The 18,758-nt window shown below is 40.9% G+C and overlaps 3 protein-coding genes across 3 annotated transcripts in view; 1 reads left to right on the plus strand and 2 right to left on the minus strand.

Moving 5' to 3' along the window:
* Window positions 1-6: 6 nt before the first annotated feature.
* prdx3 (peroxiredoxin 3) lies at window positions 7-4,598 on the plus strand. Its single transcript, XM_024297009.1, has 7 exons — window positions 7-78; window positions 975-1,086; window positions 1,551-1,692; window positions 1,778-1,913; window positions 2,043-2,146; window positions 2,763-2,928; window positions 4,396-4,598. Exons 1-7 carry the CDS (start codon window positions 28-30, stop codon window positions 4,444-4,446), a joined length of 762 nt encoding a protein of 253 aa, XP_024152777.1. The 5' UTR covers window positions 7-27; the 3' UTR covers window positions 4,447-4,598.
* Window positions 4,595-14,184, minus strand: tm9sf3 (transmembrane 9 superfamily member 3). The gene is made up of 15 exons (XM_024297008.1): window positions 14,086-14,184; window positions 13,127-13,322; window positions 12,922-13,044; window positions 11,454-11,614; window positions 11,287-11,364; window positions 10,915-11,046; window positions 10,666-10,832; window positions 10,424-10,518; window positions 9,437-9,567; window positions 8,923-9,062; window positions 8,269-8,337; window positions 8,049-8,195; window positions 7,888-7,971; window positions 7,739-7,815; window positions 4,595-5,958 (listed from the first exon to the last, which is right to left on the minus strand). Exons 1-15 carry the CDS (start codon window positions 14,182-14,184, stop codon window positions 5,891-5,893), a joined length of 1,767 nt encoding a protein of 588 aa, XP_024152776.1. The 3' UTR covers window positions 4,595-5,890.
* Window positions 14,185-15,001: 817 nt separating this feature from the next.
* Window positions 15,002-18,758, minus strand: part of si:ch211-117n7.7 (uncharacterized protein LOC751622 homolog) — a 6,648-nt gene continuing 2,891 nt past the window's right edge. The window contains exons 2-13 of the mRNA XM_024296432.2: window positions 18,007-18,122; window positions 17,817-17,922; window positions 17,614-17,733; window positions 17,490-17,520; window positions 17,363-17,408; window positions 17,002-17,131; window positions 16,475-16,512; window positions 16,315-16,394; window positions 16,135-16,226; window positions 15,981-16,059; window positions 15,753-15,874; window positions 15,002-15,650 (exon numbers count right to left, since the gene is read on the minus strand). Of these exons, the coding sequence (XP_024152200.1) occupies window positions 15,629-15,650; window positions 15,753-15,874; window positions 15,981-16,059; window positions 16,135-16,226; window positions 16,315-16,394; window positions 16,475-16,512; window positions 17,002-17,131; window positions 17,363-17,408; window positions 17,490-17,520; window positions 17,614-17,733; window positions 17,817-17,922; window positions 18,007-18,122 (982 nt within the window). The 3' untranslated portion in view covers window positions 15,002-15,628. The remainder of the gene's footprint in view (window positions 15,651-15,752; window positions 15,875-15,980; window positions 16,060-16,134; window positions 16,227-16,314; window positions 16,395-16,474; window positions 16,513-17,001; window positions 17,132-17,362; window positions 17,409-17,489; window positions 17,521-17,613; window positions 17,734-17,816; window positions 17,923-18,006; window positions 18,123-18,758) is intronic.

The raw sequence follows: 18,758 nt of genomic DNA on the forward strand, positions 1-18,758 counted from the left end.
TGACGTCACATTATAGCCCGCCCTCCGATGACTCAATCCAACATGGCCGCCACCGTAGGAAGACTGCTCAGGACTTCTGTAAGTGAACCTTCATCCTCGAAGCTGAAACGGTGTTTCTAGAGGTCACAGCGCTCGAGTTCCTTCAAACTTCGATTAGTTTGATTGATTAGTCTGCATTTTGGACCCGATAGGAACCAGAATTTAAATCTGTTCTGTGACACCAGAGCATGTGAGAATCACTCAGCAAAAGCTAAACTTTTAACTGAATAATATCTTACTTGTTCTATTGATTATAACTTATTAATATTCTTTTCTTTCTTTAGCATAAGTAGCAAGTGTGGAAATCCACTAAATCAAAGTGATGTGAGGTTTAATAATACAAAAGTACCAACATATTTGTTTGTTTTTCCCACTGAAAAAACTATTAAAATAGAAACCACTTTATACTAACCTACCTTCTTTTTACCTTGTCACACTGAAGCGGTTTGTGTTCTTAGTCTAATCCACGAGTTTCTAATGAGTAACATGAATAAAGTTCTGTTCTCCAGAACGGGCTCAAGTGTGCGTGTAGAAGAAAACAGTTTGAAAGCATCACTCAGTCAGTCTCTGCTGGTTGTTAGATAAGACCAACTGTCATCAACGTACGGCGGAGGACGTAAATGACCCAGTTCAGCTGATGGTTCTTCTGACCACCAGTAAACTACCAAATACACCTGAAAGTAGCGACATCATTCTGTTTTATTATTACCATTGAAATGAATTTATAACACAGAAAATCTGAGACTTGTCAAAGTTCCTGACTTTCAAACTCTGACATGTGACAAACATTGACTTTCTTCAGGTCTCCTGCTTTTAAAAAGGTCTGAGAATCTTTCAGATTACTTTTACAGATGATGGATTTTTGACCTTCAAAGTGAAAGCTCTAGTTGAAAGAGATCAGGATGAAAACCTTCCTCCTCTGTCTGTTGCTTCAGGCAGGAGTTGCAGCAGGAGGCCTGAGAGCTGCAGCCTTTAGTCACCATGGAGCCTGCGGGAGGGTCAGGGTCCTCATTGCTGCAGCGCTGCAGAGATCCTCCTTCTCCACTAGTAAGTACCAAGTGACCTGGACCAGATTTAGGAGACTGTACCATGTTTTAGATCATTTAGTACTTTATTTACACAGTTTTTCAAACACCAACCACAATCTATGAATGACGGAGTACAACCAAGTAGAACTCACAAGGGCTGAACCATGACTCTTCTACTACCATGCTTCATAGATGAACTAAGAAATAGAGAAATAGGAGTCCTAGAAAAATAACGTTTGGCTCAAGCATCCTTTAAGGTAGAAGGGATTCATCCTTTTACTGCATCACGAGGTGCCAGTTTTTCTTAGGATTCACCAGTTTTTTTTTTTTAGATGTTTTTACTTTAATAGTTTCTGCATCTTTTCTAATTGTTAGAAAATGAGTGTCTTTCTGCATTAAAAAGGTGCTGCCTCTTAAAGGCTGCATCACCCACCTGTGCTGTTAGTTTCAACGTCTTCACCTGATAATAAACTGTTTGATCAGGCGCCTCCAGGTGGGCTCCTGCTGTCACTCAGCCTGCTCCCGCCTTCAAGGCAACAGCCGTCCACAACGGCGAGTTCAAGGACTTGTCTCTGGCAGATTTCAAAGGCAAATATTTGGTCCTTTTCTTCTACCCTCTGGACTTGTGAGTATTCCTGAAAACAAGGTTTTTTATCGTAAACATCAGATTCCTGAGAGTCGCTGACCTTGCGTTTATTTTCTCTGGGCAGCACGTTTGTTTGTCCAACTGAGATCATTTCCTTCAGCGACAAGGCCAACGAGTTTCACGACATCAACTGTGAGGTGGTGGGAGTGTCTGTGGATTCTCACTTCACCCACCTGGCGTGGATAAATACTCCCCGAAAGGTAAGTATGGCTCTCACTGAATGTGAAGACGACACCATCCACATGTCAGAGGAGCGTCTTTCTTGATGTTCAGCTGGAGCAGAGATGTTGTTTGGATCAGAACAGACCATCTTTTGTTTCTGGTGTTAGGCTGGAGGGTTGGGGAACATCCACATCCCCCTACTGTCAGACCTCAACAAGCAGATCTCCAGGGATTATGGCGTGCTGCTGGAGGGTCCCGGCATCGCTCTCAGGTAAGGTCGACCTCAGACGTTTAAGAAATATAAAAAATCAATACTTAACTAAACTCTAGCACAAATCTACATTCCAGTAAAGAAACACTATAAACTTAGTTTAAAAAAATCCTCACTGAAAATGAAAGTTGTGTTTGTGGTTTAGTGGTTTGTGGATTGAAGATCTTCACTGACCTCTGAGGTTTTCAAAGATTCCACTGGACTGCCTTAAAAAGAGCCCCATTCAGAAAAAACTTCAACTCTGTGAACTTTATGAGTAGATCAGCTCACACTGATGCACATTTGTGTCCTGCAGTTAGTCAGGCTGAAGTTCTTCTTCTCTCTTAGTTTATGTAGACGTGCAAGCTGCATTGTCGCCTCCTTGTGGCCACAAAAACACATTACAAGCATAACAAATAATCATTTTAAAATTGAAAAGCGTTTCCATTTTTAAACCTTGCCTCATCACGTTAATCTTCTGATGTAAAAACGTAATTTTCATTTCACATTTGTTTTGCGTGTAATTGCCTCTCACTTGTGTTAATGCAAACATGCTTTTTTAATAGTCATTTATGTTAAACTTGAATGGTTTGTAACAGTATCTGGACTTCATCTGAATGTTCATATCGCCCCCTAGAGGCTTGTTCATCATTGACCCAAATGGGGTAGTGAGGCACATGAGCGTGAACGACCTGCCAGTCGGCCGCTGCGTGGACGAGACTCTCCGCTTGGTGAGGGCCTTCCAGTTTGTAGAAACTCACGGAGAAGTGTGTCCGGCCAGCTGGACCCCCGACTCCCCAACAGTGAGTCATTAAGAAGAAACTGTTTGGTCTTTTATTGTGAAGGTTTTGCTCATCAAGGCTTCAGGACAGAATCCAACAATCTGGTTTAGTTTCTGTAACCTCACAGGATTTTAGTGAACAGAGAAAGCCCATAAAGGGCAAAAGTCTTTGTTGGGTTTGCAGCATGTTGTGACAGCCCGCTGGTCCACAGCCATCAGTGCCGTTAAAAATTATGTTTGTGCTAATTTACCTGAAAGTGATAGCGATGGATAATCATTTACACATGGAGAAACAGAGGATTCTACAGGAAGTGCTGAGTATGGAGAGAAAATAGTGTCACCCCCGCTTTTTCCGTGTAGAATTCTTGGTTTGTATCTCATGCCATATATTTTCTGCATTAGTACAAAAATAGTAAATTCAACTAAATACAATTTGGACATGCTCAAATTAAAATTACAATGTGGCGTTTGCAGGCAGGAGCGTAAAGCCCTTTTAAACACCCACAGGGCGCAGAGGGTTGATCAGCCCACCGGCCCATCCGATCTGCGGCTGTTTACATTGATCCGATAATATATTTATTTTTTAAAGGAATAAGTGTTTAAAAAAAAGCGTATTTAGACTTTTTTGTATTAATTATCGGCCATATCTGTTTAAGAAAGTGAGAAAATGTAAAGTTTACCAGATATTCACAATCCAAGTTCAAGCAGCTGATAAGAAAACTCCGATGTCCCAGCATTTTAGCAGCATTTAAACACATCACTCACAAATTATTTTCTTTCTCTGAGATGTGAAAGGAGTCCCATCTCAGATTTGTGTGTAAATGTGGTTTTGTGTGCGTAGCAAGTAATTTGTGCGTAATATTTAAGGATTTGTGTTTAATTTAGTTTCAAGCTGTTGTAATTTTAATTTGTGCATGAGTAAATTATCTTTTTTTATTTCATAATTTTTGTACTTATGCACATATGTACTTGCAAATCAAGAATTACGCACGCACAAATCCAGTATTACTCGCACACTATTTTCTCACCATAGCTGAGGGGTTCACGTTCTGGCCTGCAGACAGAAGCCGCCAGGCGTTCAGAAAATATTCGACATCCACAGGAACCCGTCTGAAAGCCTCTTGGCACCTATTGATGCAAATATGTAAAAAGTATTTTTGGCTCAAAACTTAATTTAGTCCCTTGTTTAAAGTCAAATCATAAATTGCTTTTTTCCCCCATATGTCAAGGGCTAACAGAGCTTTTCTTAAATTAACTCACAAACTTTACTGAAGTAGAATTATTTCCTGGAATTAAACAGTTGCTGTTAAAAAAATCCTCTGAGAAGATTTGCAGAATCACTTTGTTTTTAAATTCTAAAAGAATAAAAAAATGGATTCTGACCCACTACACAATAGAAATAAAGGACGTTTGGACCTTCCAATCTCAGTCACTTAACTGTCATCCAACATGCGAGTTTGCAGCTGAAAGAATTCTTCTTGATTTTCAGATCAAACCAACTCCTCATGGATCCAAGGAGTACTTTGAAAAAGTCAACTGAGCAGAACCGCTCAAGCAGCTCTGGAAGTTCACGTCAAACTCAGTCAATTCACAACCAACAGTCTTGCGTTGTTTGTTTAAGTCTTTTCAGGCTCATGCTTACATAGAAGTGTGATTTTACTACTTATCACCAATAAAGACCTCATCCCTGTACATAAACATGTTTATTTCTTTTTACAGCAAGTTAATATGCAGGATCAAAATGTCTCAGACATCGGTACACAACATGAGGTGCCAGAATCATCTTCAGTGAGGGAAAACTTGAAAAAGAAAAAAAAAAACACTTCTCACACGAGCAGGTGACATACTGACTTTACACAACAGGGAGGAAGGCTCTGCAGCTCTGCGTGTGGAGAAGAAAACATCTAGTTTAGTACATAAACTTAACTTTGTACAGGATGTTTCAGGAAGGAAGCGACCGCCTCGTTCCCGCCGACATTCACCAACAATGTTTCAGGTTAGGCAACAGAACGTGAACCAGCTGATCCAGAGCCTTTAAAGCTTCAAATCAATATTAAAAAAAGCATCGTCAGATGATCACTCGTCATCAGGGATTGGAGGAAAAGAAAAGCTGAGAGGACCGCAGGGTTCGCTGAAAACTTCATGCAATTTCAGGCAAGATGTAACGGCGCCACCTGCCTGACCCAAGCACCAAAACAAAAAACCACCCTGTAGTAAATCTGTACAAAGAAAATATAGGTGGGATCTACATCTAGGGTACATTGTTATGGTTATATACACTCTCCCACATCCATATATTATCTTTACAAGTAGACTTCATTCAAACCCAAACATTAAGAAAACAAGACTGGACTGGGAAATGTGATCAACATCATTTAAAAATCTTCCTGTACCTGCGGATCCGCCGCTTCGCTCGCTCCTGTACAGTAAACCACAGCAGGACTACACCTGACGGAGCGGACCGACCGCTACCGAACGGGGAATGATTATCAGTCTGCAGCTACAGGAACACCTACCGAACTGTGTCAAACAACAATGAGCCACTTCAAGAATACAAAACAGAACCAAGTCCAAATGCAGACACGAACCCAGCTCCCACACACCAAGGCTTCCATACACGGGCCTCTTCACTGAAGAGAGCTACACCACTCCAGCTGTGGACATGACGGTCTCCGCTGGGGCTGCGTGGAAAAGGACAAGTCGTGTCGGCCTTTAACATTCGCCCCAAAGTTTGTTTGAAAGCAACTGCTAAAAGCAGAAATGGTGTCTGACGTCTCTGCCGCACATCTCTTCTGGTTGGCTTTCGTATGAGGCGTTCAAATTCATTCAGAAAATGGGAAAACTACATTGTACAAAGTGAGATTCTCACAATCTCTTTGCAATAAAGAAAAGTAATAAAGTATGACTGATGCCCTCCGTCTTTCAGGATACTGGGGGGAGGGGCAAATCATGAACATCCCTGTGTTGCTGCTGGTCGGTCTCCTTTAGTCGATTTTCACATTTGTGTAGATCTTCCGCACAAAGGCACTTGTTCCCATGTATCCCACGGCACCTGGAAGACATTGGGCAGCAGGTCAGTTTGTCAGCGTTTTCTCTGATTGTGAATCTGTTCAAAGACAGACGGATCTCAAAGTCTGAGTGTAATACAGGGTCGCATTTTTACACGCCGCCAATGACTGCAGTTACAATTAAAAGGCAACCAGATGATTTTTTGACATCGGTCAGTGGCCACTGTGGCATAATAAGAGGTCGCACAGAGGCCGTCTAGTGACAGCAAGCAGCAGCTTGATAAATAACTGATAGGAGGGTCTCCAAATCGTCTAATGATCGGCCGATTTCAGACTGCCACCCCCTGCCTCTGTGCTGCCATCCCACGGTCAGGAGCCCGACAATAACCAGACGTCAATCTGGCGATCCCGGCCACCATGGGTCCAAATGCGGGGACAGCATTGATGCTGCACAAAACTCAAAACCGTGTCAATAGCACCACAGTGACTCAGAGAACTGTGTATTGATGAGTAAGTGTTGATGCTGAGAAGAATATGAAGAAGACAGAACATTGGGCTTTTTGGAAGGTATGTTGTCTAAAAATATGTAAATGTATACATTTGTAAATTGACAATGTTATAATCTGTGCTCAAAATCTGAATTTCGAATGACCAGTGGTATAGGGCTGGGTATCAATAATTTCCAGGTTTCCAGGTTTGGATTGGTTCCATTCCAAATTTGATTTATTTATTTAAAATAATTTCTATCCACTCAATTCAATTTTGAGTTCACACATTTAGACACATTTGTTTAGAAATACAATAATCTAGTATACCTTTTGAATACATTTATCTGATACAGTTCACATACTGTGAAACTTATTAATGAAATAATGAGATCGTTAATAGCATACAGTGTTACATGGATTCTCAAAAGGAGAATCTCTAACAAGTAATTTAGATCATTAACATTGTAAACACTGTTCTGCTTCTCCTGGAGGGCATTTCATTTTGGTCACTAGGTGGAGCCTCCGCTATGTAGTACACTTTTTTCAAAAGGAAAAAAAAAAACCAGTGCTTTAGACCACTAACGGTTACTTTAAAAATGTTTCCTTAAAAACGAGTGTGGAAAAATCATGCCTGTGAGTAAATAAAGATGTTCATTTAGTCAGCAATGTCTTTTTATGTCGACCGAGCGTTAGCATTAGCCGTCCTATGGGAAATCCCATTACACTTTAGCATCAAGCTAGTAGACTTTAGCTTCATGTGCTAGATTGACCCCTTTTTTTAATGGATCAATTATTAATCTATTAAGCTTAAATCGATTCAAATCGATTAATTGATTTTAACAACCCAGTTCTACAGTGGTGCAGAACGGCCCACTATTTATAAGCTACCGGCGGCTGGTGGCCAGTGGCTCTTGATATGAACGACCGCCATCCTGAGGCCTTTTCACATCGTCCAATCAGAACTGCTGCCACCACCCGCTGTCACCTGATTTCTTAATACAGTATCATCCCGGCTTGCATTCATGACCGCACAATTAATGAAAAGAAAAAAAAAGATAAAGTGGCGGTAGCTGATCTTGAAGATTCTTCCAATGCCTCCTCATTGCTCGGTGGGAGTTGTATTTGTGAACGTAGCATTAAACAGGAATTGTACAGACTCCTCACTTATTGTCTATTTTCCTCATTTATCTATAATGTATATTTATACATATGTATATATAATGCATTAATCGTACTGCACATTTAAATGGTCACAAGCTCCCATCTCAATAGTTTATTTCTACCCAACATCCCATAATAATGAGTTTTAGCCGAGTGACGGGGGCCCTGAACTCACCACACATTATTCCCAGAGCAGTGCTGAACACAGCCATGTACCCGAAGTAGAACGCCGTCTGAAACAGGCCGTACATCCTGAAGGACAGGACACCGGACGTCAACATGATTGATTATTTAACTCTCCAAACAAAAGTGATCAGTACTCACTTGGTTTTGAAGAAATAGTAGTAAAAGGAGTACATGTACACATAGACGGCAGTAGATGCAGCAGACAGGAAGCTGGTCCACTGCCTGGAATGGGCATGAACCACATCTTTTAGGAGGATGATGGGATGGAAGGAACTGGATGTGAATGCTGAAATACTCACCATCTGTAGTCCTCAGCATTGAGCAGGAAGTACGTGCACACAATGGTGACGCACACAGTCACGATGCAGAGGATAACCAGCACCAGCATCATGAATCCATACACGTAGTAGATTTTGTAGGCCCAAAATGAGGTAAAAATGAAGTACCTGAATGGACAGAGGAGAAGATCAATGCTTCACTCGTCTTCCAACCGTCTTCAGTTTCTCCCAGTAAACTTACATTTCTATGAATATGGAGCCAAACGGCAAGATTCCTCCCAGACACACGATAACAGCCGGCTCCATGAACCTGAGGAGGTGCAGGACAAAGATCAGTCTTCATGAGTTGGTTTAAAAGTGATCCTCTTGAGGCTGTTCTTTTTGACAGGACTGGCTTTTTAAAACTTTTGCAAGACATGAGAGTCTTATTTTCAAGCTTGACCTCTGGAAATTGGAATGAGGCCTGACAAACCTAAAGCTCCAGCTGACCACATGAAAACCTTTTGGTCAAACCCAGAGATCATCAAAAGTCAAACCGTGTGACAGGAATGGACTCAATCACATGTCAAAACTATTAGAACATGTCAAAAGTTATTAGCCCTTGCACTTATTTCTAACTTGTATAATTTTGACAAAATATACTTTTATAAAATATGGAAAGTTATTTGAGGTTTAAGTTGATTTATTCTGGAATAATATTCCTGCCTTTTTATTATTCATAGTAATGTTAAAAAGTTACAGTTTTAAAGTAAAAAAAAATAGTTTTAGAGTGTTCAATAAATATGTTTATCCTGTTCGACCTGCGACCTACGGTGTGTTTTGGATTTTGGCCCCTGTGTGATTGAGTTTGACACCCCTGGGCTAAAGTGACCCGCGAGTGGTCAGCCACACCCACCACTTCTTCTCTGGGATGGGTCTGGGCACGGCGTTCACTCTGCAGGGGAAGTTCGGCTGGCCGGACAGATTCCTGCCCAAAATCGTTCCCACCAGGTTCAGAGGCAAAATGACAAAGAAGCAGATGCAGCAAACAGCAACCTGTGAAGGACAAAAAAGTCTTTGTATTGTTCTGAAATGACAGTGTCAGGCTTCAGCTTAGAGGATATTTGAGAGCTGCTGAACATCCTCTATTGTTAGTATCTGAAGCTGAACCCAACAGTACCAGGCGCCGGAGGTAAACAGGAAACTGTTAGCATCTGTCCTGGTTTCTGACACGTCTTCACAAAACTCGTCTGGAGCAGCAAGAACATTTCTTTCTGGTCCTAAAGTCACACCAATTTACTGCATGTGTGACTAATGATATCTCAGAAATTACACAACAGACTCACAAAAGCTACAAGGCGTTGACTCAAAGGATGCATTTTGCAACACCACCACTACATGGGAAATATTTTCTCTTCGTCTACACCCACCATGGTACCAAAGGGGATGGCTCTGGAGGCGTGGTAGTAGATGGCAATGAAGTTGATGAAGAAGGCCGTTCCACACACCATGGCGGGGATCATGAAAGCTCCAATGAACATCTGTTTAATCCATCTCCTGCCTGAAAATTGAAACATGGTCAAATCAAACTTTATTTAAATAGCACTTTGAATATCAAACGCAAAACAAAGTGCTTCTCACCAAAACAAAAGCATTTAAAGTCCCCCTATGACAATTTTTTTTACTTAAAAAAAAAAATGTTCCCAGTAGTGTTTTAATCATGATTATGACGTTTTTAACTAAAATTCCACAACCTAAAAGTCCTAAAAGCCATTTTTCATGTTGGTCTGAAGCCTCTGTTTCCAAAATCCAGCCCCCATCTGATTATGATAGCTCTGTGTCTCACTAGCGTAAATCTTCACCGCTGCTACATAAAAACATCAAGCAATATCGGTAATGTCCAGCTGTATTGGTTTGATCCGGATATCAGCTCAGATGAGGAAGTGAAGATCTTCATGGACAGAACTTCCTCCAAAATCCTGATTCTTTCTCCTTCCAGTTCACCAAAGACTCTTTTAGCTAATTCTCCAATTTTTTCTTGACGTTGCTGTGATCAATACATTCAATCATTGGTTTCTCAGAGTTCTTGATAAAATAATGAAAGCTAACATCAAAATGCTCTTTCATTGATTTACAAGATGAGAGGTTTAATGCATGTGCAGCAGAGCTGTTGTGACGTAAAGAAAGATCATTAATTCAAACAGAACCCGTCTGAGACAGTTTGACAGCAATTTAAAAGGAGAAATACTCAAAAATGCAAAAATGATTTCTTATTACATTTGTTCTCTTCATAAGAAAAATGCCACACATGCATGTTAAAAACTCAAAAAACATGATTTTCATTAGAAGGGGACTTCAAATCTATGTTGTTCGGAAAGGCATGGGGGTCTGTCTCCCACAATGCAATGCTCTCTTACCTCCTTGTTTTGCATACAGACTTCCCCCAAAGTAGCCATTGACGGGAGAGGTTGCGGCATAAACAAAAATGGCGGTGCTGAGCATGGATCCTCTCCTGAAGAAAAACAAATGAGAAGAACCACGACATTGTTATGGATGCTCTAACTGTCAGGGTTCTGTATTGGAGTTTGCCATTTCTACTATCAATTCCAACAAAACACAGATGAACAATCCAGCAGCTACACACACAGACGAAACTCACTCTGTATACAGATCCTCAACCATCGCCACGATGATCACGATGAGGGAGACGGAGAAGATCTGACAGCCAGAGCCAATGAGAGACGAGAATATGAGCGGGTGGCTTGAAGGCCTGAATACGTCTCCATGAACTTGCTTCCACCCATATTCATCTCCCAGATCTCTGTCCTGTTGGGAAATGAAGCATCTGTTTTAATTAAGGCTGCAAAAACCAAAACATTCAAGAAGAAGAAGCTGTGTGAACACTCGCCATGTCGTCCATTTCCTCTTCTTTACTGTATCTGGCATAATCTTTTCTGAGTGTTCTCATCAGAATCATAGACACCAGGCCTACCAGGAAAATAACCATCATGAAGGAGTTGAAGATGGAGAACCAGTGAATCTGAAAGGAAAGAAAATCATTTAATTTAGCAAACAAAACACTACTGACAAAAAGAGAAGTTTTAGATCATAAGAAGGAAAAAAGTATATAAATTAAATCGATCTTTTGGTTTAGAAAGATTCATATTTTCACAAGAAAATTCAGCATAACAGTTGTCCAGATCATTTATTACATTCTTAGAAAATGCTGTCTCAACAAGCTCCATTTAACTGAAAACCCAACGAATGTCCATCTACTCACCCTGTGCTGAAAGAAAGATGGATCCAGGTATTTGTCAAATCGGTCTTCAAACTTCACGTCGGACTTCTTCCACTTCACCTGTCAGGAGAGGTTTGCATATGAATCTTCACTGGTGTCTGCAGGACGTCGAGAGTCCTTCAGGATGAACAGGAGCTCTCAGTACTTACAGAATAAGACATGGCGATTCTAGTGTTGGGCATGAGTTTCACTTTCCCTTCACTGGTCAGGTTCACATCCACAATCCGATTGCCATTGAAGCCAATCTCCAACTTCTTATAAGTCCACAGGTAATGATCTTCTCCGTTTTCATCCGCCTCACCTACAATACCTGCAGGAAAAGGTAAAGAACGACACCATCAGCAGCTGGAATGCCACAAAGAACCAGCTTACAGCTTAGTCTTCTAACATCTAAAAGTATCTGTCACCTATGGTGAAAACTCAGTCCGCCAGTATGCTTAGCATTGACAGTGTTCTGCTTCAGGTCTTCACTGCATGGATTCATGGTCTTAATAAAAACTGGAGAACTTGAGGGGATTTCTGCAACGGCTGCAAATCTTTTCCTGACAGAAAAGGGGATTCATGAAAGCTGAACCCTTTGAGGCTTCGGTGACTGTTTTCAATTATGGATGCTTACGGGACCATAGAGAAATAAATGATGCAGACTCACAGTTCGATATGAGTTTTGATAGCATTCTCTCTCTGTCAGAAATCTGAATGATCTCTAAAGTGGAGATAAATTCATGAGGAATAGAGTTACCATAACCCTACTCTAACTGACTGTTTGTGCGCATGATCAGAAAGCGATGAACTAAAGATGAGCTGTTAACTGTAATCAAGCTTAACAACCTAATAATATGACTGAGGAGAAGATGGCAGAGAAATCTCCTTGGAAGAGTAGACACGAGGTCAGAGCTGCTATCATTACAGTCACACCTTCAAATGGAAACTCAAAGCTGGCAAAGTAAACACCTGGGCCACACCCACGACCAACAAGATCCGCGTACGGAGCAATGTTTAAGCAGCTGTCCAGGTGGCATGATGGGAAAACCTGCTATTGGCCTCAGTAAAAGTTTTTCAGAGGGACCGGCACTGACGATGATGCAGAACAAAGGAGTGAAAATTCTGTTTTATATGAACTGATTTAAATAAGTAACAACTTTTCCATCAAATAGTAAAAATCTCTACAGAACTAAAGTTATTCAAACATTACTTTTATAGTTTACCATTTTACACCCTTAAAATTGACAGAAAAATGTAGTTTATCCACTTGTTTGTTAGAGTGACTCAATAAGAAAAAAAACTTTATAAAAACTATAGTGTCATTTATCATAATAAAAAATATTATTTTTAATAAAACTGAAGAGACGAGAACAACAGAAGGGAACTCTTTCTAAACACAAAGACAACCTTTAACACATCTATCCTCTACACCAATTTGTCCCATCCACAGTCAGGAAGTACGTAGGTGGAGGTAATGCACCCCCCCCCCCACCCCACATACATCCCTGAGGGACCACTGAGATTCACCAACCGATGAAGCATGTTTTGGGAGGAAGTATGCACGACAACATGCAAAATTCACACAGAACAGATCCAGCTGTGGTCTCACAAAAGACCTCATCCCCCATCACTTACCCCAGATGGGTAGATCATCGATGTACATTTGGTACCAATAGTGATTCTTGATGGCGTAGACAAAAGCGTCCCGTTTGGGTTTGTCCAACTCAATTTCACAGTATGTCGTCTGCATAACCTCATCTGCAATAACGACAAATAACACATAAGAAACACGCAGCCAAAGTTCTGAAGTTGTGATCCTTTAAACATTTGTGATGGTAACCTTTGAACTTGATGTCGAGGCCGCTGAATTCCAGCTCCACCCCCTGCAGAGCCTCTCCCAGCGTTTCATGGTAGTGGCTGATGGTCTTCTTGGAGCCCGCACAGAAGGGCAAAGAGAAATACTTGTAGGTCTCCTGTCGATTGTGGTAAGGCCCCACTGTGTTCATCCATAATACGACCTCCTCCTTATCCGCATACTGTCAAAGACATACAACCATTGAGGAGAGCTGGAATGCATCACCTGTTCTGCTCGTCCAACTGGTTTCCGATGACAGACGTGTCTCATCCATTAGAATACAATTCTTTAATAAACTCTAACTTCAGGTTTTCTATCACAGACTGAGAGCTAGAAGGACTTTGATGGAATAACTGCTGGATCTGATTGGCTGAAGAATCGCTACTGCATTCAAATTCATGCAAACCAATGAAAGAGACGTTATCAGCATCAGTGGAACATCTCAGTGAGGGTCACTTCCATCATTTAGAAGAAATTAACATTCGTTTCTGCGCTTTGGTGAGGATGTTTACATTCGATTAACCAATAAACACCGATAAGTAGCAGCTTTAGTCGGGTGTTTATTCACAAACTTTGGTAAACTTGTGTTTTCTGTAAATGATAGAAACATCAAAGACTTTCCTGAGCCGCTGAAGAACTAAAGCTAGCTGCTAACTTCCGAGCAGTTTCCGCCGGTGCTGAAGGAAGGACTGGCGGACGCGCTAGCTAGCGTTAGCCGCTTTCTCCGGGGACAGCTAGCATGCTGCTCCAGGAAAACTTGGTTCTGATTGACCGATTACCGGATACCGGGCCCACTGGCCCGACCAGGAGCGCTGACATGCGTGGAAGAGGACATTCTGGATCACAGCTAGCCACCGAGGCTAAAGTTAGCAGGTTAAAGCGAGCACAAACGTCCATTATTTCAAGGCTCCCCCGTTCAGTCGGCCTCACAAAGCCCGTCTTACCGTGTGCTCGTGCTCATCAGCGTCGACAGGTAATAAAGACCCCGCTATGGTCAGAACCGCGGCCACCGCTGTCACCCTCCACCCAAAAGACCCCGTCATTTTCGGTGAAAGTGTGCAGAAAGACTGGGGCAGTTAGCTTAGTGAGGCTATCCCTCCTTCTTCCTGGTTGTATGACAGAGGCAGTTTTCAGGGATGCTCCCTACGCCTATGGCGTAAGCGCCTCGCGAGTGTTCACCGCACTGGCACGGCATTGGCTCAAGCCAGTCACGTGACTCCCCGCGTGCAATCAAAATGCAGAACGAGGGATTAAACGATGATTTTAGAAACTGCGCGCAGCGTCCGCAGCCTTCAGCCACGTCATCCGACTGCCAAGACCGGAGCTTCCCTGACAGAGCAGCCAAAACCCTCACGGTTCTGATGCTACGGAAGACGATAAGGCTCAGTGGGAGAGTAGTAATACAAACGGCTATTAAATATTATTTTTGTGTAGCTTTTCTCCCCCAAAAAGAGTCTAAAAATTTTCAAATTTCTGTTCCAAGTCTTAGAATTTTAATTTAGCGTATGAGTCCCGACTTTTACAACAGACTTTTTCTCAGCTTTAATGACTCAAGATATTTTCTAAAAAGCGGATTTCTTAAAAAAAAGAAAACAAAAAGAAAATCAACAGCTGAAAGAAATAAACAACCCAATAAGAACTGGTCGCAAAGTGGATTTTTGCAAAGGCCTCAAGAGTCCTTTAACTCTTATTTTATGTTCGGATCAAACTTGACCAATTTCCAAGTGTGGAAAATGGGTCAATTTGGACTTGAATACGATGACCACATAAACATAAAATTCACATTTGTGGAAATTAACCTCCATTGTTTTAAGCTGTGTTAAAACATACATTTTAGTTTAAAAAAAGAGGGAAAAAAGGTTTCCTCAGCCACAATGACACATTTAATGCGATCAGCATATCACAGAGTTTGCATATATAAAGATATCAGCATTAATTCAATTATAGAATGATCAAATGCATTGTGTGACAGTTCCTGCTTCATAGCTACTTCCTCTCAAACAAAACAGAAGTTGATTTAATGCTTAAAAAAACACAAGTTTAAATGAAGCTTCAAACCAGTTTCCCAGGTTTTCCGAAGGTAAAAGGAAATCTTGAATGAGTATTTCCTACATTTTGAATTTCCCTGTTTTAGAATAATAGTTTTTTTTAATCATTTTCTTTCTCATATATATAAATATTGTGTTCTAGTTGCACAATCTCAACATTTTTTTCTTCTGTGAACTCTCAAGTTTAGAAAGCAGAAGGAGAAAACACATATTTAAGATATTAAATCATTCTAGAAATTTTATTTTCATCTTATTATCTGTATTGTGGATTTACAACCCAATAAGATCTAGTCTCCAGTAGTGGTAATTATTACAAAAACAGCAATTAAAAGTAATCAATTCAAAACATGATGAAAAAAATGCAGCATAAAAATGCAGTGCTTGGTCAGATGACATCAGCAGTCCTGAGCTTTCTTTCTTCAGTCACATCTCTCCAACTTTATAACGACAAAACAAACTCCCTGTAGTGGATAAATAAACACATTTATATATAAAGTCATCTTCAGCAGCATAAATGAAGATATAAGATGAGACTGAGGGTCATTCCTCCGTCTTTCCCTCACTTTATGATGCCTGGCAGTTTGGGGTCTCGGTATAAGCCGTTGTGCAGATATCCCAGAGAACCATCAAATGTCACCAGCTTGACTCGGTCTGAACTCTGCGCTTTTGCAGCCACTTCATAAGTCTGGAATAAAACAAACAAAATGCAGTCCACCATATCATGGAGACAATTACAGCCACTATAAACACACATTTCTATATGATTTAAATTCTAATTGAATCTGCATTACCTGATGAGCAATTTCAATGGGAACTAAATGATCATCCTCTGAATGAAGGAAAAGTATTGGACTCTTCATTTTCTTCAAACTGCAGAGAGAATATGTAGTTTTATGTGTGCTCTATTATTAAAAACATTATTATTAGAGAAAATTATTGACTCACTTTTGTTCAGAGGGGAACATGATCTTATCGTTTGCTAGTGGCTTTGCAAACATGTAACAAAGGGTTTCCAAACTTGGTAATTTGCAGTAATACTTGAAAACAAGAAAACCAAAGTCAAGAATAGCAAGAAAGGAACCAAATAAAAACAGCCAAAGGTTCAAAAGTGCTGCTCTGCTGTACCCAGGTGAAAGGATCATACGGTATCTGCTGTCGTTGGCTGTTGAACGCTCCTTCCAGGATCACGCCATCAAAGACCACACCTGAAATAGGAAGCAGTTACCATACCAACAAGCTGGACCGGTGGCCATCTAGCTTCTATGAGTTTACAGCTAAAACTCGCCTTGGTCCAAAAGTTTGACCGCCGTGTTGGTGGTCACCCTGCAAAATAACAAACAGAAGAATCTTCACCTCCTGCATTACAGAGCAGATACATGCTGCAATTGTTGGGTCATTCCAACCACAAATATACATTTCACCAATAACAATTTCCACTATTTGACCAGCAGATAATATCTTAAAAGGTTTATAATTCAGTGGTTGAATCACGTGTCTAAGATATGGTGTTACGCCCCATGTTGTCTAAGGGTCTAGGGCATAGCATGAAGGTAAATAAACATATGGTTTAAGATTTAGTTAAGTGGTTATAAATGTCAGAGCAAAAGACAAGCAGTCTTAAATTAACTAAGTTCTATTGTATTCCTCTCAGTGGACTGGTCTAAAAGTGATGAGATAATCTTGTGCTTAGAAGAATAGGAAAATACCTTTTTATACTTTTTAATCTGTACAAGAACAGAAATGTTTTCAGAGTCCCTATTTGGCTATAGATTCACCAAAATGATCAAATTTGACAAAGACTCACTAACTGACCCAGTGCCGAGAGAATGACCCCAGATGACAACAAGGCTGTCTCCACTGCGTGCTTTGACCCAGTTGTACAAGTAGATGGCGTCCGTGGTGAGACCGGACTCTGATGGCTCTCCTGTGGAATCTCCAAAACCTGCCAGAGAGCCTCATGTCATCGCCCGGTTTACTGACAGAGATTTCCCCTGCACCACCACAAGATGGCAGTCTATGACATCTTCTTTTCTCCCACTTTAAGCATCAAACCAATCAACCACAACTACTCTGGTCTGCAGGGATCAGGCAGCCACAAACAGTATTAAAGTGAAGGAGCTGTTCATTAGTCCACAGGGAAGCAGTCATACCATAAATCTTCATTTGGACATACCTCTGTAGTCAGGAACCACCACATGGTAACCAAGCGCACTCAGTAACTGGAGACACATGATAGCTGTCAGTCATTTACAAATACATGCATGCCCCTCCTTTAAAGAAGACTTCTGATGAGAGCTCACTTTAGCCACTCCCACTCGGTGTAGAGCTGCTCTGTGGAAATGACGAACAAACAAAATCTTATTGTGAAAAAGCAGCTTCAAATGGCTTAACTTTCTGATTCTGTAAAAAATGTATTTGTAATACCTTGTGAGTGTGTTGCCGTGAAAATATATGAAAACGGGACTTCCATCATTTAAAGAGTTCTGGTACCAAGCGAGGTCCTTCCCTTGAGCCTCTTCCCAGCGGTGTGCAGGGACTGTGTGCCTGAAAGGTTCAAAACACAGCTCCATAATACAGCATGAACAAACAAACATTTTACTTTCAGGGAATAAAGAGCACATACGCACCACACACCGAGGGAAATTCCTTCCTCTGTGGTTAGATACATGTTGATGGTGTGATTAAGGGAGAAGTCAGCAGGCCGGCTCAGATCCACGAAGAACGGCACTTTGACTGAATACGAGCAAATAAAAAAAAAAAATCTGATTTATTGTGGATTTAAACAAACAATGTCAGTGTCCACTAAACTGTCCTTACGTCTGTACTTGTACACAAGCTGCTGAATTATTTCCGGCATCACTATCAGTGTGACAGGCATCGCAATGAAGACAACAAAGGCAGCCAGTAACCCCCATTTGATCCACGGGTGGAACCTGGTATCAGATGGAGACAGAAAGAAATGAAAAGCATTCAATCATTTGAGCATCATTTCACAAAACCTCTTCAAAGACAATAGATGGAGCAGAGTCCTGCTGAGGAGCTGCTGTGTTCCCAGCTGTAGCAGAAGGTGAGAACTTGGGTGAGTTTTGTGCTTCTGGGTAGAAATCTGTCTTCATATTTACTGCAGTGGTTTAGTTTTTTTTTTGGCTTTTTTCAGTTGATCCTCAAATAACAATAAAAACATCAAATTTCTTTATTTGTTTTATTCAAAGGAAGAACTCATTTATATTTTAGGTAACTCTCCAGCATCACCTCTACGTTGCTTCCTGCAGAACATTCAAAATAAAACATACATATATAAACTTGGTCTTTTAACCCATCTGTTGAATAGTATCTCCCACTCGTTTTATCCCTCAGTTCTCAAGGACATGAAAACCAAACTGCTTTTTTTGTGTCAGGGAAAAAAATAGCTATTGTTAGCAATTTGACTATATTTCACCCACCTCACACTTTCAACCGGAGTGACAACCCCAAATCAACATCAGCAATCAAACGATTTTCTCTTCCTCCAACTTCAGCTGCATCTCCAGAGAATCTAAACACCTCGGCTATGTGAGATACATCAAGTG

This window comes from Oryzias melastigma, linkage group LG15, assembly GCF_002922805.2.
Source record: "Oryzias melastigma strain HK-1 linkage group LG15, ASM292280v2, whole genome shotgun sequence".
NCBI lineage: Eukaryota > Metazoa > Chordata > Actinopteri > Beloniformes > Adrianichthyidae > Oryzias > Oryzias melastigma.